The sequence below is a fragment of the Nomascus leucogenys genome, chromosome 25, assembly GCF_006542625.1.
Source record: "Nomascus leucogenys isolate Asia chromosome 25, Asia_NLE_v1, whole genome shotgun sequence".
NCBI classification, from domain to species: Eukaryota; Metazoa; Chordata; class Mammalia; order Primates; family Hylobatidae; genus Nomascus; species Nomascus leucogenys.
This window is the reverse complement of record NC_044405.1, coordinates 15,098,117-15,121,221: the sequence shown is the minus strand read 5'-3', so window position 1 is coordinate 15,121,221 and position 23,105 is coordinate 15,098,117. Positions and strand designations below refer to the sequence as shown.

General features: G+C 39.7%; 1 protein-coding gene and 1 long non-coding RNA gene across 5 annotated transcripts in view; one reads left to right on the top strand and one right to left on the bottom strand.

Annotated features, from left to right (window-relative positions):
- The window catches only part of GRIK1 (glutamate ionotropic receptor kainate type subunit 1), a 429,993-nt gene that overhangs the window by 310,210 nt on the left and 96,678 nt on the right, over positions 1 to 23,105 (top strand). For all 4 annotated transcript variants that reach the window (XM_030806035.1, XM_030806037.1, XM_030806034.1 and 1 more), the window contains exon 7: positions 6,646 to 6,789. In XM_030806035.1, the coding sequence (XP_030661895.1) occupies positions 6,646 to 6,789 (144 nt within the window). The remainder of the gene's footprint in view (positions 1 to 6,645; positions 6,790 to 23,105) is intronic.
- LOC115833133 overlaps positions 19,393 to 23,105 on the bottom strand; it is a 35,394-nt gene continuing 31,681 nt past the window's right edge. Inside the window, exon 3 of the long non-coding RNA XR_004028574.1 lies at positions 19,393 to 19,602. This is a non-coding gene — a long non-coding RNA (uncharacterized LOC115833133). The remainder of the gene's footprint in view (positions 19,603 to 23,105) is intronic.

Here is a 23,105-nt window from a genome sequence, read left to right as displayed (position 1 = left end):
CCCCCCCCCCCCCCCCCCCCCCCCCCCCCCCCCTATTTTTTTTTTTTAAGAGGGTTTACCTGTTGATTCTACTTATCGCCCTCGCCCAAGGCTGGTTAACGTGACCGGATTTACCTTTTTTTATCCAAAGAGTCTGCTTTGCACTTGACCGTTTTCTTTTTGTTTCTCCTGGATGTGGCTACTTTGGGAATGTGGAAACAGTGTCATGGGAGGTGAAGGGCATTGAAGGGCATGAAAGGACCTCCGTTTGACCAATAGCTGAGCCAAGAGAGCAAACTTATGACCCCAAGCCCAGGCCCAAAGCTAACAAATCTTTGCTGTCAAGTTGCCTCTATTTAAACTCTTTCTTCTCTACCTGAAAGATAAAAAGTCCTTTGGTTTCAATTTCACTGGGTCCACATTGCAGACCCTGCCCTTCATTCATTCTTGCACATCAAGCACTTGTTGTCCCCCTGCCTTGAAGTCTCACCTATCCAGGCTGCAAAATGCCACTTCACCAGACAGAGCCTCCATGAATCGCCATCTAGTACAGTAGCCCCCTCCCTGGTTTTTCTCTCTTTCCTCTTACCTGTTTTTGTTTTCTTCATAGCCCTTATGACCTGACGTGTTATATTTTGATTTGTTTTTTCAGTATCTTCCCTACAAGAATAGACACTTCCTAAAAGTGTCTTTTATGAAAAAGAGGCTTTGTGCTTTTGTGCTTTGCTTTCTCTCCAGCACCAGAAAAGGCCCAGCGCGAAGTACACCTTCAATAAATATGCATTTAATAAAGAAATTAATGTGCTAAATAAATAAGAATTAAGCTTCTACTAAAACTGAAGATGTTAAATGAAAAATATTTAGGCAGCCCTGAAATAGTCCCATAAAAGTGCAGAGAGTTCCTATAAACAAGATATGTGTGAATGTGCATGATTAGTAAAATAGAGATTACTTTAAAATAATAGTGTTTTTTTAAAATTAGTCACAGACTGGCCACTCTTAATGTTTAAATAATGCTATTACTATAATAGAATTGTATTCTCTGAAATCATATGCTTCATTCCACTATTCTTCAAGGTGAATTTCCCTGTAGCTGTTTATAGTCATATTGGTGTGTGGTGCATACATACTTGGATGAAAAAAAGAATTAGAAAAAAGCATAAGGAAAATGCATGTATTTTGATTTCCCATTCAATTGTCTATTTTTCTCTCTAATATTTTTTTTGTTTGTTTTTTTTTGAGACGGAGTCTCGCTCTGTCACCCAGGCTGGAGTGCAGTGGCGCAATCTCGGCTCACTGCAAGCTCTCCTCCCAGGTTCATGCCATTCTCCTGCCTCAGCCTCTCCGAGTAGCTGGGACTACAGGCGCCCGCCACCACACTCGGCTAATTTTTTGTATTTTTAGTAGAGACGGGGTTTCACCGTGGTCTCGATCTCCTGACCTCGTGATCCGCCCGCCTCGGCCTCCCAAAGTGCTGGGATTACAAGTGTGAGCCACCGCGCCCGGCCCTCTCTAATATTTTTAACTATTAAGCATTTCCTAGAATTTCATACACTAAAAATCCTCAAGAATATGATTATATCAAAACATTCAAATCTGAAAATAGAGAAGTCAGTCATGCCTATATCCAAAAAATCTTGACACCAGAATTAAGAACAATAGAATTAATTAAAGAAAAAATTTAGTTTAAAAATTAGGTTAAAATTAAGTTACTAAGAAAATTGTTACTGAGTCAACTGCGTTTAAAAACAGTAAAACTCGTTATTAAAAAATATCTTGAGAAAAAGAAAGAGTGTTTTATCAACTGAAGTGGCAATTGACAGAATTAACAGAAGTTTGGAGTGATTTTTATAAAATCTATTTTGTTCTCTTTTATAATGTTTACATTTTTCTCAGCAATTCGGCTGATTCGACCTTTCAGCTTTTGGATAGACTGGGATAATACAGAATGGTTCGTTCAAATGGGTTCTTCTCAGTGGATCAAAATTGTGTATGAGTCAACACTGCACAGGAGTCAGGGGAACAACCAAACATTGATCTGACATCTGCCTTTCCAGTTCTTCATATCCACTCACAACATAAAGTTAAGTCAGTAGCCTTGTCCTGCTCTCTTGCCTGTAAACATTTCCCTTAATCATGACCCATAGAGAAGACGTCCTAGAGTTCCCACCTTGTATATCCACTGCTACTCCAGTGATGAAAGAAAATAGGCAGCTGGATTCAGTACAAAAAGCAAAATCTTCCCAGATAAGGAAAGCCTAGGGTTAAGTCCTGGCTATGTCTCCTAACTAAGTGACCCGAACAAGTCATTTAACCTCTCTCAGTTTGTCTGCTCATCTGTAAATCTGTACAATAACGCCTTACAGTATTACTCTACAGATTAATTTAGATCACATATGTGAAGCCTCTAGTACATAGAATTGAATTTACTTGATGATACCTGATGTTTTGCCCCTTTGTAGTCAATAAAAGAAAAAGAGGCTGGGCACGGTGGCTGATGCCTGTAATCCCAACACTTTGGGAGGCCGAGCCGGGCAGATCACGAGGTCAGGAGTTCAAGACCAGCCTGGCCAACATGGTGAAACTTTGTCTCTACTAAAAATACAAAAATTAGCCGGGCATGGTGGCAGGCACCTGTAATCCCAGCTACTGAGGAGGCTGAAGCAGGAGAATCACTTGAACCAGGGAGGCAGAGTTTACAGTGAGCCAAGATCGTGCCACTGCACTCTAGCCTGGGCAATAAGAACAAGACTCCTTCCAAAAAAAAAAAAAGAAAGAAAGAAAGAACAAGAGATATTCTGAAATATCATGGCAGAATCCACGTATTTCCAAGAAACGCATTCCTTAGCTTGCACATATAGCCCAAGATGGACCCTTATCTGGGACCTATGTGACCCTGTATGATCAGCCCATTTGATCTCTGAATATTAGGTCTCTCTTCAGCACCTCAGTCTCCTCTAGCACCCCAATCTCCTCCAGCTTTTTCCAACAACAGTTATATATCATGCAGGCAGCTAAGTATGGGAACTTTCTAAGGCCGTATAGTGTTGTTAGTCCTTGTCTCTAAGATGAGGTGGCATCTCACTGGCTTATGCTGGGAGTCCTCAAAACCATCTTCAGATCTGATGACTTGCTAGCAGGACTCACAGAACTCAGAAAAGCTGTTATACTCACAATGACAGGTTTATAGCAAAAGATGACAGAGTAAAATCAGCGAAGGAAAAAGTGACAGAGAGTCCACACAGAAAAAGCATGAACTTCCAAGTATCCTCTCCCAATAGAGTTGCATGAACAGCGCTTAATCCTCAGCAATGATCTATGACAATAAGTAGAAAGTAAGCCAACCAGGGAAGCTCACCCAAGCCTTGGGGTCCAGGTTTTTTATTGGGATGATCGGTCACATAGGCATGGAGCTCCTATATAGCTGGCCTTAGTTACTTAGTATCCAGCCTTTCGGGAGACCAAATTGATACAGCATGGCCTAGAGCCCTAGGCCAGCAAAAATAGGCATTCATCATAAATCATATTTTTAGCATAAAATATCTGACCTTGCCCAGGACCCGAAGAATACAATGACAGTTTTATTGGGATATTCCAAGGAGTTAAAGGTTATCTCTCAAGAGCCAGTCAAGGGGCCAGTCCTCTCTTTGGAATGTGCAAGGTCTGAGTACCCGAAGCCTAGTGAGTTAATACTTTACTGCAAATTGTAATAACCAAAGCATTGTGTACTGGGGAGAAGTATGCTTTCAATGTACTTATTTCATGGTTCAGATTGGGTAAAAAGATTTTCTTAGGGTCATTGAGCAATGTAATTTCATCCAGGCTTTAGATATATATAAAATGTGAACATAAACACATTCGGAAGAAGAAAATTTGAACACAGGCCAGTTTCTATTACATTACCTATTACCTAAAATGACGACAGTCATTCAGCAAGCAGGCCTCGAGCATAAAACTGAAAGGGGGAGGAAAATCAGCGGTAGTTTATTAGTGCTATAATATAGTTAATGTAAACATTTTCTCCATCTAAGAAAACATTGTATTTCAAGGGGTAGCTTATTTTTTCGAACAAATAGTTTTCTTCTTTGGGTTGAAAGGCACAGATTAGACCTATAATTTTGAATCATTTTATTGCCTTTCCCAATATGGAGCCCGCCTTGAGAAAGAATGCCCATCCTTTCTAAACTAAGTTTATGGAAAAGTCAGATTATTAGAATTCCAGTCCTTATACTTCTCTGTCAAATTGGTCATTCAGTGAATTAATGAAAACACATTCAAATTTTCAAAAAAGTATGTCCTATTGATAAGAAAAAGTCCAAGTCACTGTAGCATGTGGCTATGGTTGTGAGGTGAAATCTGAGTTTGCCTCCCGAATTAGAATTCTCACTCCTTCCCTTAATGGCTACAAAATTTTAGGCAAGTTATTCTACCTCTACAAGCCTCAATTTCCCTGTCTGTATACCTATTTCAAAAGTTTAGCTTCAGTAATTAAAAAAGACGACATATGTAAAATGCTTATAGTGCCTGGCACGTAGTAAATTATCAGTGAATATTAACCTTTATTGAACTATTATTGTGACTATTAAATCATCAGACCAATAACTTGGTTTAGAAGCAGCACAACTTTATGGTTAGGGGGATATACTCTAACACCAGCTTTGTGGGTTTGAATATTGCCTGTCCCTCATGAGTTTGGGGATCCCATTTAATATCTTTATTTCTTTATCTGTAAAAGAATAAAGGTTATAGCGAAAATTTAATGTTTGCAAGGGGTTTAGAACAGCATGCGACATATCGTAAGTGCTCAGTAAATGTCAGCTATTGCTATTGATTGCATTTCCAAAAGTCTCAATCTGCCAGTAGCTTACTTTCCTCCAATTAAACAGAATTAGTACAGCAAAGTGGTAAAGATCATGGGTGCTAGAATCAGGCAGGTGCAGGCTCAAACCCTGGCAATGAAATTGATTACAGAGTAGCCTTATACCGGTCAATTTCCGTGAGCCTTAGTTTCCTCATCTACAAAGTGGATAGTGTAAGTCCTGAACTGAAATGATCAAAACATTTTTAAGCGTTGTAAATTACTGCCACCACCAATCTAACGTTAGTATGTCAATTACATAAGCATGAATGAAATGTTTTTTCTTAAAACTGTATCTTAAAACCTTGCAATGATACAGTTCTCACAAAAATAAATGTCATTTTAAGGAACTGAGTAGTATTAACTTCTTCGGTGAACATGTTTAAACAACTTTTCTGTGTCAGGAACCATGTTAGCCACAAAAGCTAACTTAAATTTGAGCAGTTTCTGCCTTCAAAAAACCAATATTCTTAACAAGATACAGACATAAAGATCCATGACCATGAACAGATGGAAAATACAATGATAAAGATTGTACAGAATAATAAGGATTCAAAGTAGAGGTATTCCGTGGCCTCAAAGACTGATAAAATTGTGAGATATAGTAACCCCTGTCCTCACTTTCTACCTCCACCAAGACATGAGCAATCAATGCATAGTATATGTTGAATGAATCAACCAATTTTGGAAAACCATATGATAATTTTCATTCTATGACCTAGATTCTAGGTTTAACTCTGTAAATGATTAGCTATGTATATAATCCCTATTACTCTCCAGAAATAATAAGCAGAAGTAATGACATCTCTGGGATTTCTCACTATGATTGTGTATGTGGTGTGTGTGTGTGGCTGTGCATGTGTGTGCGTGTGCACGTGTGTGCCCCTCCACAAATATCCTATCTCGAAGTGAGTTTTCTCACATAATAAATAGCTTTATCTCTTCTGCTTATTTTGAAGACTTGTTGAGAACTTCAAATGAGCTAATGTATTTGAAGTTGCAATGAAACCCTCAAGTGAAATGCAAGGGTATTATAAGATTTTATCCCTAAAGGAAACCACAGGGAAACATATTTTATAAAATGCTGTATTATGTAAAATTGTGCAAGTGAGAGGAATTTCATGAGGAAGGGAGGAACGAGATGCCCAGCCCCCTAGAAGGAATGACTGAGTTGTTTCAGTCTCTCTCAAGAAAGCACATGCGGGCAAGAGGAGGCATGTTCTGAGCAAGTTGCACTTGTCTGCTCTTCAGAGGGTCTCCCAAAACTTGCCATTGAGTTTCATTCCATGGCTATGACCTTCTTAACTCTGCTAAATGAAAGTGACCAACACCAGTATCCTTATCTGGAATTCACCTGTTAGTGATTGTAGCAGTTTCTTTCTACCAAATATAAACCAGTAAGTAGAAAGATAAATAGATATAGACAAATGCTGAGAAACAAATCTGATATTGTAACTTTGAGCTTTAGTAGCTTCTAGCTCAAGGTAGTTGATCTTAACACCCTGCTTAACATGGAGGACACTTCGCAAAATATTTGTTCCTTGAATCAAGTCTTTTGTGGCTGATCTGGGTTGCTTTATTTTTTTTAAAGAACTTGAAACGAAGCAGAGTTATGACTTCAATTTACTCCAAAGTGTGAGGTATTATTTTGGAGAAAAATAGCTACTAGTGAAAACTACCTAGCTGAAGAATAAATGGCCTTTGAGATCAGATAGATAAGAGCTATGGAAGCAGGGACAGTGATTATGCAGGTAAAGGAAGGTAAGCAAGAGTGGAATTGAAGATGCGGTATGTGTTTTCCTCCACAGACTGAAGCGGCTCTGATGTACGATGCTGTGTACATGGTGGCCATTGCCTCGCACCGGGCATCCCAGCTGACTGTCAGCTCCCTGCAGTGCCATAGACATAAGCCATGGCGCCTCGGACCCAGATTTATGAACCTGATCAAAGAGGCAAGTGATGCTCCCTCACAGCCCAGGGGCCCTTCTGAGCACTATTGGGCTTGCCCATTTGGTATGGTCCTCCCCACATGGTTCTGTTGGCATGATGCCCATAAGGGAGAAGAAGCCATCATCAACCAGTCTGCCCAGATTTCAGTGTCAAAAGTTTGTCCAGAAGGACTACCAGGAATTTTCCATTGTGAGGCTGAGAAGTTCAGAGATGCTACCAGATACCAACACTTACTCCCCTTCATGCCAGCCATGGCCGTAGCTCCTGCTGGCTCTCCACACATGTCCATAAGAGCATATGGGTGTTTCTTCCATGGTCCACTGAGTCAAGGGGAGAGTTGATCCATTACTGAAGGGTACCAGAGATAGTTCCAGCATTATCAGTCCACAATCCCAGTGGCCTCCTAAAGCTCAGGCTGTACAGGACTGAGTGGAAGGACCTCTTTATCTTAATTATATAGTGACTATTTTGTCATTTGTCAGCTAACTGGAAAAGTTTATTCCCATTCAAAACCTACCCAGCACATTAAAAGATTTTTGAGAGTACAGGGTGTTTGCAGGGATAGATGTCTTCACTGATGTCCTGGGATCCTGAACTGTCCTCCACCTTTTCTTTCCTCTGAGGCAGTTTGACTCCTCATCACAAGGCCCCGTTCTAAGCCCCGGGACTCCTTATCGATATGTACCCTGCATGATCGTCCATTCCACCACGAACCTCAGGGTGTGTCTGGACTTGATGATAAGAAATAAGGCCCTTTGGAGTAGCTGGCCTGAGTATGCACAATGCTCTGAGATGCTATTCTAATATTTCTCTATAGGATACAGACATTTACTTCTCAAGTGAAGAGTATTATTTTTCCTTTCTGTACTGGAGAAGGATGGAAACATAGTGGAAGGAAGAGGGAGGGCACATGAGAATATCCAGCTAATGGTATTTCTAGTTCTAGATCCCTGAGGAATCACCACACTGACTTCCACAATGGTTGAACTAGTTTACAGTCCCACCAACAGTGTAAAAGTGTTCCTATTTCTCCACATCCTCTCCAGCACCTGTTGTTTCCTGACTTTTTAATGATCGCCATTCTAACTGGTGTGAGATGGTATCTCATTGTGGTTTTGATTTGCATTTCTCTGATGGCCAGTGATGATGAGCATTTTTTCATGTGTTTTTTGGCTGCATAAATGTCTTCTTTTGAGAAGTGTCTGTTCATGTCCTTCGCCCACTTTTTGATGGGGTTGTTTGTTTTTTTCTTGTAAATTTGTTTGAGTTCATTGTAGATTCTGGATATTAGCCCTTTGTCAGATGAGTAGATTGAGAAAATTTTCTCCCATTCTGTAGGTTGCCTGTTCACTCTGATGGTAGTTTCTTTTGCTGTGCAGAAGCTCTTTAGTTTAATTAGATCCCATTTGTCAATTTTGGCTTTTGTTGCCATTGCTTTTGGTGTTTTAGACATGAAGTCCTTGCCCACGCCTATGTCCTGAATGGTATTGCCTAGGTTTTCTTGTAGGGTTTTAATGGTTTTAGGTCTAACATTTAAGTCTTTAATCCATCTTGAATTAATTTTTGTATAAGGTGTAAGGAAGGGATCCAGTTTCAGCTTTCTACATATGGCTAGCCAGTTTTCCCAGCACCATTTATTAAATAGGGAATCCTTTCCCCATTTCTTGTTTTTGTCAGGTTTGTCAAAGATCAGATAGTTGTAGATATGTGGCATTATGTCTGAGGGCTCTGTTCTGTTCCATTGATATATGTCTCTGTTGTGGTACCAGTACCATGCTGTTTTGGTTACTGTAGCCTTGTAGTATAGTTTGAAGTCAGGTAGCGTGATGCCTCCAGCTTTGTTCTTTTGGCTTAGGATTGACTTGGTGATGTGGGCTCTTTTTTGGTTCCATATGAACTTTAAAGTAGTTTTTTCCAATTCTGTGAAGAAAGTCATTGGTAGCTTGATGGGGATGGCATTGAATCTATAAATTACCTTGGGCAGTATGGCCATTTTCACGATATTGATTCTTCCAACCCATGAGCATGGAATGTTCTTCCATTTGTTTGCATCCTCTTTTATTTTATTGAGCAGTGGTTTGTAGTTCTCCTTGAAGAGGTCCTTCACATCAGCCATCCCATTACTGGGTATATACCCTAAGGACTATAAATCATGCTGCTATAAAGACACATGCACACGTATGTTTATTGCGGCACTATTCACAATAGCAAAGAGTTGGAACCAACCCAAATGTCCAACAACGATAGACTGGATTAAGAAAATGCGGCACATATACACCATGGAATACTATGCAGCCATAAAAAACGATGAGTTCATGTCCTTTGTAGGGACATGGATGAAACTGGAAAACATCGTTCTCAGTAAACTATCACAAGGACAAAAAACCAAACACCGCATGTTCTCACTCATAGGTGGGAATTGAACAATGAGAACTCATGGACACAGGAAGGGGAACATCACATTCCGGGGACTGTTGTGGGTTGGGGGGAGGGGGGAGGGACAGCATTAGGAGATATACCTAATGCTAAATGACGAGTTAATGGGTGCAGCAAACTAACATGGCACATGGATACATATGTAACAAACCTGCACATTGTGCACATGTACCCTAAAACCTAAAGTATAATAATAAAAAAAAATTTAAAAAAAAAGGAAATAATCCAGCACAGTGCTTGGCACATTATAAAAACCCAATAAATATTACCTACAATTTAAAAAAAAAAAAAGAGAGAGAATACCCAGCTAAGAGCAAGGAAAGACACCTGCTTTGGACTCGTGTCTCTGCTGGTCTCTTCCATGCCTGCACACCCTCTCTCAGGCTGTTCAACGCAACTAAAGGCTGACTCTGATCCATGAGGGTGAGGATCAAGGAGGGGGGATGTATAAGGATTAAGTACCTAGGCTACAAATCTAGCTTGCTTGCAAGCCCAGGATGAGAGTGCAATTTAAGGAAACATTCATTCTCGGGTGAGAATTCTATACTTGCACAAGATTAAGAGGAAATTCTCCCTTAAATTTTGTACCCTGAGCACCTCTCTTACCTTATCCTAGTCCTGGCAGTGACTGCTTGAGTTTAAATCTTAGTTCCACTAACACTGATGAACAATATAACCTGGGCAAATCTATTGGTCCGTTTTCGTGCTGCTGATAAAGACATACCTGAGACTGGGTAATTTATAAAGAAAAAGAGGTTTAATGGACTCACAGTTCCACATGGCTGAGGAGGCCTCACAATCATGGCAGAAAGTGAAAGGCATGTCTACATGGTGGCAGGCAAGAGAAAACTTGTGCAGGGAAAATCCCATTTATAAAACCATCAGATTTCATGAGACTTATTCACTATCACGAGAACAGCATGGGAAGACTTGCCCCCATGATTCAATTACCTCTCACTGGGTCCCTCCCACAACTCATGGGGATTGTGGGAGCTATAGTTCGAGATGAGATTTGGGTGGGGACACACCAAAACCATATCAACAAGTTACTTACACTTCTTGTCTCTCAGTTTTCTCGTCTGTAAAATAGGAATAGTATCGTCTACCCCACAGCATGACTGTAAGGATAAAGAATAAGGCAAATGCTCATGAAGAATAGTTCAGAAACCTGGTAAGCATCTGAAATACTATTCTCTTGCCATTGGAAGGCACCACTAAGAATAGCCTCATTCGGTTTACTGAAGATGATGTCAGGAATTTTAAACTGGCAACAACAACAACAACAAAGAAATCACAAATAGGCATGAAACAAAATACCTTTTCTGACAGCTACATAACTCTGACACACTGTGCCTAATAGAAAAACATCACACGACCTCTTTTTCCCTGCAGCGATCATGGTTGTGTCCTGAATGGCCATCCTGATTACCTTGATCTTTAACAGGAAAACAGCTGGTTTTCTTTTATCTCCTAGAAGTTCAAAAAGAGGCAGAAGTGACATGAAAGCTTGGGTTCAAACACTCAAGAGCCGCCAAGGCACCTTATCACTTATACTTAAGTTGCATAAGAAGGTGAAATGATCAAGCCACATTTAGGCATGTTTAAAGGAATAATGAGCTCCAAGATGAGGGACCACACTGAAAATAAGAAGGCATTTTATATTCACTCACTCCAAAGAAGCAAATCTCTCATTTTTAATCTCCACAGTTAGGAGTAACAGGAAGGGAGGGGGGAATGAATCAGAAACTATTGTCAACATTGTGCTCATCCTCTTTTGTCTCCTGAGTCAGGATATCATAAGCTACCTTTGGCAGGGTGTAGGTACCTGCAGAGAAGATGGAGTGGGGTAAGCAGAAGCAATGCCTCAGCCTGCTGGAGGACTGGCACTGAGGGAATTCTGAGACAACCTAAAACGTGCAAAAGAGAAAATGCACGTGTTTCTTCAGATGAGTGCATAACTGAACAAAACTTTGCAAGTATCAGGTTTCATTAGGAAACATGAAATAAGGAATTTGGTCCCCAAATTTCCCCTGCTTCTTTTTTTCTTTTAAAGTAATTCTCACTTTGTAAAGAAGCTCCAAAACTAGAGTCAGAAAAAAAAATGAAAAGAAGCAAGTCAGCACATTGAATTTATGGGGAGAAGATCAAATTCATCACAGGAGGTGAACTTCCTGAGCAGAGGTTGTTGCATGTGCGGTAATTTCTGATAACTCCACACACTGTTGGGAATCAGTAAGCTTTTCAGACACATCTTTCCAGCTCACTGCCTTTCAGTGTTTGGGGCTGACTAGATAAAGGGGAAGAGTTAAAGAACATTTGAAACATGATAGAGTATGTTATTGTGTTAACTCTCTGAGCATTTGCTAAACGAATGCATACTAGGAGATTATACATTCCCATTCAACAAGCATTACTGAAACTCCACTACATAAGTAATATTATCTTGGCATCTTAAGGGATAGCACCCTTGAAAAGTAGAAGAGGTGGTTTCTGCCACCTAGTAATGTAAATTCTACATGGTAGAGGATTGACATGCTTCATTAAAGCTTTTTCTTATACCTCAGGATAAAACATACCCTCTTCAGCAGGATATATAGGGTGTCTGATCTTGTTCCTGATCCCTTTGCCAGCTCTCTCATCTCCTGCTCCATCTGCAGCACCTGCTGAACCTACTGTGGCTCCCTTGGATATGCAATATGCTCCTACCAAATAATTTTAACTCTGATTGCAATGCCATGCTTCTCTGGGTCATGCTTTATGTCTCAACTCAAGCACTAGCTCCTATCTGCAGGACCGTGACTCACAGAAGTAGGCTCTGTACCTCCATTACAACTGTGGGTCTGCTATTGTGTTTGTTTCCATGTCTGTCTCCAAGCTATGCGTTTTCAGTCTCAATTCCCTAGTTCTTGCACAATGCTGGACATAGAATGAGCACCCAATAAATACAGGCCAAACAAGTGAATGAATTGATGAATGAATAAATGAATGAATTAGCAAAGGAACCGAAGAACACACACTTACAATCTATAAGCATGTGCAGTGCTTCAGGACACACGGTGTTCTTAAAAATCATATCCAGAAACAATTCAATAAGACAGAGTCAGGGGCTGGACTAGACCTGTCCACCAGGGCCATAGGTTTTGATAGGAGAGTGAGGAAGGGATTTAGGGAAAGACCAACCTATTTAACTCTGGTGCTGGGAACACAGATTCTGAGATTTCATCACACTTTTCTGTCAGTGTCAACTTAGTCAAGTCATTTAGCTTGTTTCTCAGTTCCTCCTTCTATAACATGGGGAATAAAATGCCCACATCATATGTTTGTAGGGATTACATATTTTATATGTGCACCCTAGCAGAATATTTGTCATGTAGTGGTTGCTTAATGTAGGATAGCTACCATCAAATGAAAGGTTCTGTTAAAAAATGAAAAACATTCTTCCATTTTCAAGAAAAGGAAATCTGTTGGAATAAGATTGCAGTTAGATTAACACCTTTTCTTGAAATGAACTTACAGAAAAAATGTACATGTATAATTCAGTCCACTGTATCCTCCTTTGAACTAGTTTTACCCTGCTTGTTTTCTCATAAATGAGTTACATAAACCTTTGATATACTTATGTGAGGATTATGTTTTTAATATTCTAACATCACAAAGTAGCCTTTTGTTTCTGTATTGCACTTTACAGGTAATTGTTATTTTGCCACCTCTTTGTACAACTGATATGGTTTGGCTTTGTGTCCCCACTCAAATCTCATCTCAAATTGTAATCCTCACGTATGGAGTGGGGGACCCGTAATCTCCAAGTGTTGAAGGAGGGAGGTGATTGGATCATGGGGGCAGTTTCCCCCATGCTGTTCTTGTGATAATGACTGAGTTCTCAAGAGATCTGATGGTTTTATAAGGGGCTCTTCCCCTTTTGCTTTCTCCTCTCTCTCCTGCTGCCATGTAAGATATACCTACTTCCCCTTCTGCCATGATTGTAAGTTTCCTGAGGCCTCCCAAGCCATGCAGAACTGTGAGTCAATTAAATCTCTTTACTTTATTTTAAAAAAATGTCTACCATGTAAGGTAGTGGTCAGGAGAAATAAGGCAACACCCAGGAAACATTAAGTATATTGCCAAACATATTATAAGCACTGCATGTTTGCTATTACTGTTTATCTTGGTAGCTATGTATAGGTATGATTGAAACAGGTAAACCAACAAAGATTAATGAGGACAGAATTGCACATATCTTGGTTTAGAATTGATCACCATTCATAAAGAGCTGAAAGGGAAACAGATTTGTTCAAGAGAAATATGCAAGTGTTTATTTGAGTACAACCCTAAATTTTCCCCTAAGTTCAAATTCATCCAGTCGTCTCCCTTCTGGAAATTTCCACTTGGTGGTTCCGCTGCTACCTCCATATCAACAAATTCTCCGTCAGGCTATATTATTTTTTTGTCTGTTAAATCTATTATTGTTAAAATAGCTCCACTGTCAGTTAATGACAATGCAGCTGGTATATCTAACAAACACAACTGCTGAAACAGCAAAGCCAATTCTATTTTTAATCTCCCCTCCTACTTAAAATTATTCAGTAGAATAATCTGGGCAAATCTCATGACTTTTTTTTTGACTTCAGGTAATAACAGTCCTAGAGCTTCCTTATGTTAAAGCACAGCCTCAACTTCATGATTAGAATATCCAGTCTAAGATATTAATCAAAAGTCCAAGTTGATTTAACATCAAATACCTCCCCTCTCTGAGCTTGATCCTTCTGGAAGACTGGTGACATGACGGAGGAGGGATGAACACCTTCTCCTCTTTCTCCTTTCCCTGCTTACTTCCTCCCAACTCCCGTGGCTGTTGTGCCTTCTACTAGGCTCAAAAATAAACAGGACAGATCTCGCTGGGCTGGGCTGCTCTGTGCTTTCTGGGCTTAGCAGACAGTTTAAGATGGTGTCCCTGGTAGGCCTGGGAGATTTCTGAAGCTAATTCTTTTTCTTGAAGCATTTCCTTTTGACTCTATGAGTTCCTGTTTGACCATCTCTTCTGAAGTTTATTTTACTCATTGGGTGATGGATTCCTATTTCAGTGGAAGCTTGCACTGTTTCCTCAGCCTCTTGACACCCAGCAGTACAGCTCATGCTCTCTCTGCTGAAGCCTCCTGACCCCTTTAGACAGTCCCATTGACTATAACCCAGGACATTCCCACAAAGTATGCTGGATTTAAATCTGGTGCATAGGAAACACTCATTTATTCCTTTCCTGGAAATTCTGGGGTTGTCTCTAATCCCAATGCAACCAACTTCTCCCTGTCAGCCAAAAAACCAATTGGTCAACTCTGGTTAGCACTCTTGTCACTCGGGAGTCACATCACAGTCTGTAGTCCACTTTGCCTTTCTCACATTTAGATGAGTCATTGGTCTTCTGCATCTTCAGCTGCAGTGAACCTATTTCAGACTTCTCTTGAGTGACCCCCTGGAAGCTCTGTTCACCAGGAGTGGTGTTAGAAAGTGGCATCCCAAAGACAAGACTGGACAGTGTGGACACGCAGAGAGACAACGGCTGTCCCCAGAGAAGTCTCTTCAGCAATCACCTCTACCACTCTCGTGACCTCTTTTGTATATGCTCTATTTCGTAGTTGGGCCCACAAGGTTTAGAACCATCTCTGGAGAACACTTCCTTTATACTTATGTATCGGGAACACTGAGGGGTGTCTGTCTCCCACTCTGGTGTCCTGATACCCATTTTACTAGTACCTGAGTGGAAGCATTACAGTACGATGGAGCCTGCCACTCAAACCATAGCTCTACAGGTTACCTAAGACCTCATCCCCTCAGTACACCCATCTGATTAACTAAGTCCTGTCAACTGTCTGTCAGAGATATTTTTTCCCAACCTTCTTTGCGCACTGCCCTCATCATTTTTCACCTGGACTATTAAAAATAGCCTCTAACTAGGCTCTGTATCTTTAATCTCAGCCCTTTTGTAACTATTGTCCACATATAAGCAAAGCAATATACATAAATGTGCAGTAGGTATTCTACCCTTACGAACACAAACTTGCTCATAGCTTCCTGTGTCCACCATCCAGTTCCATACAGAGTGCAGACAGATGGCTTTTTGTTTTCCTGACTAAACCTGCCTAATAACACCCTTTTTGTCATGTACCTTTCAGCCTGCCTGCAAAGCCCTACCTCCCATTTTTCACTTAGACCAACTCTTAGAATTGCTTTTCTCTAGAAAGCCTTTCCTGAACCTCTGCTGGAGGGTGGGTCCTCCTTTCAACTCCGTAGCTCTGGCATATCTTTATGTTAGCACTTAACATGCTTCACTCAGGCACTGTAAGATCTTTCTGTGGGACAGAAAGTCAATTTATCTTTGTGTCCTCAGAGCACTGTGCCTGTACATGGCAGGCATTTTAAAAGATGCTTATTGAATTGAAGCCAGAAAGTTAAATTCTAGCAAATTCTTAATACATTTTGCTAAACTATTACTCAATTTTAAACTATATAAATAGTTCCTAATTGATCTGCTTCAAAATAAATTTACTGCATAAGAATGAAAAATTATTTCTAAATATCAATGCTTATGGGATGTCACTGAGATATATGAAATATGGGCAGTTTTCTGCCACTGCTTTGCTACAAAAAACATAATTTATGGTTCTATTTGATGAAATGGAGATTATACATTTGAATATATAAACCTAATATTTGAATTCAAGCTTTTAAAAATCAAAGAGTAAAAAATAAAATTATTCATTTAGGCACCTACATGTGCTTAATATTTGTTTGGATTGGTACTTAGTAGGTCACTATGGAGTGGGGTTTTCGTTTGTTTGGTTGGTTGGTCGGCTGGTTTTATATGGGATCTGGGTAAAAAATTACAGTATTGAAAATAAAGTCCCTGGAGAAACGTAAGCTCTGACATATTTTTATCCTACTGTGTCTTCACTGAGTAACACTTCCCATTATTGCATGCCATTCGATCTTGATTGCCAGGACAAGCTGTTTCTTAGTTTAATTAGATGACATTGGATCTGGCAGCAACCTCAATCAAATTTCTGCTCTTTAGAAAAATTTCCATTTATATTTCTCATTCTGCACCTCTTGAAAGTTACCTGCATTCTGACCCCTCATTCTTCAGCATCCCTAGCTGGTCTTCACTGTGTAAAAGAAAGCCATAAATCCCAGCAGCCCCTCACATTTAGGATGTTTAGACCTAAGGAAGAGTGGGTGTTTAGGTCCTTCCCTCAATTCCCTGTACAACTCTGGATGGATAAAATAGATTAGTTTCTAAAGGTTCATTGTTTACATTTTTTACCAATTATATATGTTTTGTCTTATATATAAACATCTTTGTTTGTTTGTATTATAATAGCACAGCACCTGAGACTGGCTAATTTATAAAGAACAGAAATTTATTTATTTATGTTTATTTTATTTTATTTTAGAGACAGAGTCTCACTCTGTCGCCAGGCTGGAGTGCAGTGGTGCGATCTCGGTTCACTGCAATCTCTGCCTCCCAGGTTCAAGCGATTCTCCTGCCTCAGCCCCTGAGTAGCTGGGACTGCAGGCGTGCGCCACCACGCCTGGCTAATTTTTGTATTTTTAATAGAGATGGGGTTTCATCATGTTGGCCAGGATGATCTTGATATCTTGGCTTCATGATCTGCCCGCCTCAGCCTCCCAAAGTGCTGGGATTACAGGTGTAAGCCACGTGCCCAGCCAGAAATTTATTTCTTACAGTTCTGGAGGCTGAGAAGTCCCAGATAAAGGTACCAGCATCCAGTCTCTGGTGAGGGCTTTCTTGCTGTGTTTCCACATGGTGGAAAAGCAAAATGGCAAAAAGGGCCTAGCTAATTCCCTCCAGCCCCTTTATAAGGTTCCTAACCCCATTCATTCAGCCTCCAGCCTCATGAATTAATCCTTTCCTAAAGGCCCCACCTCTTAATATTGTGGCATTGGAGATTAAGTTTCTACATGAATTTTCAAGGAGACAAAAGCCTTTGAACCACAGCAATAACTAAAGCACTAAGACACCTATTCCTGAGATATTCAATCAGTAACTAGGTGAACGATCTCCAACAAGAAATGTTGCAAGGGAGTGTTGGCCTCAGATAAAGGTTTCTGCCAAACTCTTCTTAGTTTGTATGATTCTAAATAACATTGATATTTATAAAATAGCCTCAGGGACTCATGTCAATTATCCTTGTTTTCCCATTCAACTACTAATGTCCTGGTTCTACCCCACATTGATTAAAGAATTTGCCTTTTATCCAGTCTGTGATATATGTGTGCATGTATGTGTACACAGGTGCACACATTTAATTTACTTAGATGAATATCATTTTACACATATATTATATATATATATATATATATACACATGTTTATGGAGGGAAGTAAGGATATATATGTTTTGTGAGACTGTGTGTGTGTGTGTGTATTTGTGTCTATATCTATTTTTTAACAATTTGCTTTTCTAATTATCTCAAGCTTTGAATTATATCTGAGTTGGTACACATTTATCCAGTTCATTCATTTTTCACTGAAATCTAGTATTCTATAATTAATCCATTCCAAAAGTATTTACCGAATACCTAGTATGTGGCAGACACTCTTTTAGACACCAAGAATGCAATCAGGAGCAAAGAAAAGTCCTCACTCTCATGAAACTTATACTTTAGTCAGGGAAATCAGACAAGGATCATTGAAAAAACAAAGCTCAGAAGAGGGAAGGGCATACCATACAATGGCCTTAAGAGAGAAATGGGCATTGCTATATTATAAAACTTCTCACAGATAACATGGAACTTGAATAAATCTCTGAAAGAAAGTAGGGAGCAAAGCATGCAAATATTAAGAAGATGAAAGATCCAAGTAGAGGGAATAACTTACGCATTGAATACACATCAGTGTACTTGTCCAATCCTCTCTGCATGGATATTTTGGCGACCTCTTTTTTTTTTTCCACACATTCACACAATGCTGTATTGAACATTTAAGTAATAGACTCTCATGCACAAATCCAAGATTTGCTCTAGAGAAGCCCTGTTGCATTGTCCAATAAAAACATAATGTGAGTCGCATATATATTAGAGTTTTTAGTAGCCACGTTAAAAGTAAAAGACAGGTGGATTAATTTTAATAACATATTTTATTTAACCCAGTATATCCAAAATATTAGCATTTCATAATGTCATCAATATTTGAATTATTAATGAGCAGTTGTACTTTTTTTCAAGAGTCTTTTTAATCCAATGTGTCTTTTACACTTATGGTACACCTCAATTCTGACTAGCCACATTTCAAGTGCTCAACAGCCACCTCTGGCTACCATAATGAACAGCTGTCTTAGCTTGGGCTGCTATAACAAAATCCTATAGACTGGGTGGCTTAAACAAAAGGCATTTATTTCTCATAGTTCTGGAGGCTAAAAAGTCCATGATCAAAGAGCCATCATGGTCAAGTTCTGGTGAGGGCCCTCTTCTTGGCTTGTAGATGGTTATCTTCCCATTGTATTCTCACATAATAAAGAGAAGCCGCACTGCTGTCTTCCTCTTCTTACAAGGACATTCATCCCATCATGGGGACTCTACCTCATGACCTCATCTAAACCTAATTTTCATCTAAAGACCTCACCTGCTAGTACCATCACATTGGGGGTTATGACTTCAACATATAAATGTGGGGGTACACAATTATTCAATCTGTAACAACAACCCAGCTTGAGACTATACACCCAGAACCAGGACTGCTGCTTATATGCATTTTTAGCTCTACCAGTACAATAGTTTCCTATTGCTGCATAAAAACTTACCACGAACTGGCTAGGCACAGTAGCTCAGGCCTGTAATCCCAGCGCTTTGGGAGACTGAGGTGGTCGGATCACTTGAGTTCAGGAGTTCTAGACCAGCCTGAGTAACATGGTGAAACCCCCTCTCTACAAAAAATAAAAAAAAAAAAAAAAATTAGCCAGGCATAGTAGTGCATGCCTGTGGTCCTAGCTACTCAAGAGGGTGGGAGGATCACTTGAACCCAGGAGACAGAGGTTGCAAACAGCCATGATCTCGCCACTGCACTCCAGCCTAAGCGACAGAGAGGGAACAAGAGAGCCTGTCTCAAAAACAAAAACAAAAAACAAAACAAACACACACACATGCACACAAACTAGGGAGGTTAAAACAACAACCATTTATTATCTCAGTTTCTGTAGATGAGAAGTCTGGACAAGTTTGCTGTGTTCTTTGCTCAGGGTCTCACAAAGCTGAGAAGGGTGTTGGCTGGGGCTGCTGCAGTCTCATTCTAGGTTCAAGGTCCTCTTCCAAACTCACGTAGTTGTTGGAAGAATTCACTTTTTGCAGACATTATTGGCAGCTTGTTTCCTTAAGACCAGAAGAGAGCAAATCTCTGTTTTCTAAATCCCTTTTTATTAAAGAACTATTTTGATTAGGTCAGCCCTTCCCCGCAGGATAATCTTACTTTTTATTAAGTCAAAGTCAATTGATTACGATACCTAATTGCATCGCAAAACATTCCTTTCCCTTTGCCATAATCAATAAAATGACACCCACCATATTCTCAGGTCCCACTCACACTCAAGGGGAGGGAATTACAAAGGGCATAGGTCTCAGAGGTTCATCTCAGAATTCTGCCTACCACAACTATATAGTGTCAAATTTCTCCATACTATATTTTTCTGTTGCTTCATGGAGATCCCTGGCTTTATGTTCCCTCCATTTTATTTATCTATCTACCTCCTATTGGCTTCTCTTTCTTTTCAAAACCACCTAGAATACTACTCTTTCAGGAATACCCTTAATTCCTTTTCACCTCATTTTCTGCTACACCCACATAAGAAAAGTCTAATGCTGTGTCAGTACTATAGTATGCCTTCTCTTTCCCGATGCCCGGGCAAGGATGTATCTCAAAAAATCATCCATCCTTGCAGTTCCACCTCATGACAAATCCATAGTGTCCAACAGTAACTAGGCTCCTAGGGCCACCTCTCAATCCTTTCACTTGTGTCTACTCATCTCTTCCATTCCCCTCGGCAATTTATTATTTCACTGGGCCACAATTCAACCTTTACTACCGTCATTCTCAACTTACCTCCAACTTATGTGAGAAAATTGGCCGGGCACAGTGGCTCATGCCTGTAATCCCAGCACTTTAGGAGGCCGAGGCGGGCAGATCACGAGGTCAGGAGATCGAGACCATCCTGGCTAACAAGGTGAAACCCCATCTCTACTAAAAACACAAAAAATTAGCCGGGCGTGGTGGCAGGCGCCTCTAGTCCCAGCTACTCAGGAGGCTGAGGCAGGAGAATCGCTTGAACCTGGGAGGCGGAGATTGCAGTGAGCTGAGATCCGCCACTGCACTCCAGCCTGGGCAACAGAGCAAGACTCTGTCTCAAAAAAAAAAAGGAAGAAAATTGAACTTAGTAGGTGTGAACACCTTCAATTTCCAGCAACTCATTTAGCAAAGTTTTTTCATGCCCATTCTCTTTCTCCAAAATCACAGGAAGAGACATTGTGCCTTTTCCTCAGTGTCTACTTGTGCTGCTATCCATCTTTTTTCCTCTGCTAAGAATGCCCTTTCTGCCACTCCCTCTTCTTCTATGTTGGACTAAACCCAATAGCTCAGCTCAAGCATCACATTTTCCAGGAAGCTTTTGCAAATAGCACACACACACACACACAAACACACACACATACATACATTTCTCCTTTCCTCGTTCATCCAAAACTACGCTGTGTATATCTTCACCATTGCATTTTTATCACTGTACTATAAATACATTTCTATGTGTCTACCTCTCCAGTATTCATTGCATTTCTTAGAAACAAGAGCTGTTAAATTCGTTTTATTAACTTAGTACCTAGCTCTCTTCCTGCATATAGTAGGGGCTCAATAAATCTTGGTGACTAAATAAATAAATATTTCTTTAAATATAATATCTCACTCGACCAGACTAACTAGAGCAAGATATGAATTCAACCCATGAGGAATCCATTGTTCATCTTCATAGATAAACCATCCATAAATAACATATTTTTTACCTATAATGATAAGCATCTGGGCAACAAAGACAATTATATGATTAATATGATCAAAGTAATTTGAGTAATTTGAGACTGACTAATCTGATTTTTGGGTTTTATTGACCACATTATCTAGCTAATTAGACAAGAGCCCCATTCCCACCCACTTCACCTATATGAATGTCTCAGGTTTGTGATCCTGCCCATTTAGTTGATTTGCATGTACGGAAGCCAATTTATTGCATTTCAGAAAACAAGCCACCACATGAACCAGAGTCAAACAAAACTAGCTTTTTGTAAAAGAAAACCCAGGTGTATATTCTAAGATAAATCCTTAGGAAATGAAAACCAGTTTACCCAGAGTACATGGCATAGACATTGTTAAAGTCAGCAGATTTAGAGTTGGAAATCAAATATTGGCAAGAAAAGCTATTATATTTTTAAATTATGCAGTGATCCATGCAAGCTGTTATTGCAAGATAATGGGTTATAAACAGCACGCATAATAGTTAAAATAATTATATATTGAACAGATGAACATATGATAAATGCATCATTTCAGTTCCTGAAATAGCTGACATCCTAGGAACTTATGTGGTCTAAGGTTATGTTTATCATTTCTTCCTTTGCTTAATGTTTATTTTCATCACCATTATTGTGTATACTTCAGATTTGTTTTTAAATAACTTTTCTGAGAAGCGACTTAAAATTGTGGGTGACCGGACATGGATTACATTGCTTAGATGAAGGGTGAATTTCACATATTTGTCATTGTATAGTACTCTGGGGACCTGAGAAAGACAGTAATTGTACAGTTATTCCGTCAGGGCTATGTTTATACAACAGATACTGAGTGAGCCTTCTTTAATTAAAAACAAATGAAATAACGTCATGATGAATTGCATCTAAGTCTTCTATTCAAAAGTCAGGACTAAGTATAAACAAATGTTTGAAATCCATAAAATGCCTTCTTTGTTCTCTTTTCCCTATACTATATTCCCCAAGGGTACCTTGGCCTCTTGATCTTACTCTCAGAAATTCTATATTAAAGTGTTAACAAAAGGAAAGTTTGTTAACCAAATGAATGATTACCTTGATTAATGAGTTATTAATTCATGTTTAAAGGTGTCACTCCTCTCCTGCACATTCACAGGCCAATAGGGAATTCTCAAACTTGGAAAGCCTTCAAAATTCAAAGAAAAATCTCATAAGAGTTGAACTGAGGCGTAAGAACTGATTTGGGAATGCACAGGAATTGAGTCTGACTGCCCCTTCAGTTCCACCACCAAAGAGGTGAAGTCACGTGACCTGCTCAAGGCCATGTGTACCAACCCAAATCTTCCATGAAGAGAAAAAGGGACAATGGGGTGATGGTGTGGGGCACAGGGATCTGTTTCTCCCACATTGTAATCCTGTCACCTTTCCTCAGTGTCATGGCCAGCAGAAAGCAGATCCTGATTCCTTAGGTCTTGGTAACTTCCCTCTACTTTTCTCTCATGACTTAAATGTGTGTAACTTTTGGAAGTGCTGCTTTATTCAATTATGCCTTCCACAAATATTTTGGATATCTACCAAATGCTAGTAATGGAATTCAAGCGTAAGTAAAATACTTTCCACCATCAAAAAGTTAACAACTAATTGGGAAAGAGAGTGCTAACATGAATAACTAACATAATACATATATGTATAAGTACATAATAAATGTTTGCAATACAAATAGTTAAGATAATAGCTACCATAGTTACCATAATACAAGAACCTGACAAATTATGCTAGAGAGGTAACAAGTATTCCACTACAAGAACCCAGAGGCTTTATTTAAACCATATTTTCCTGTCTTAAAA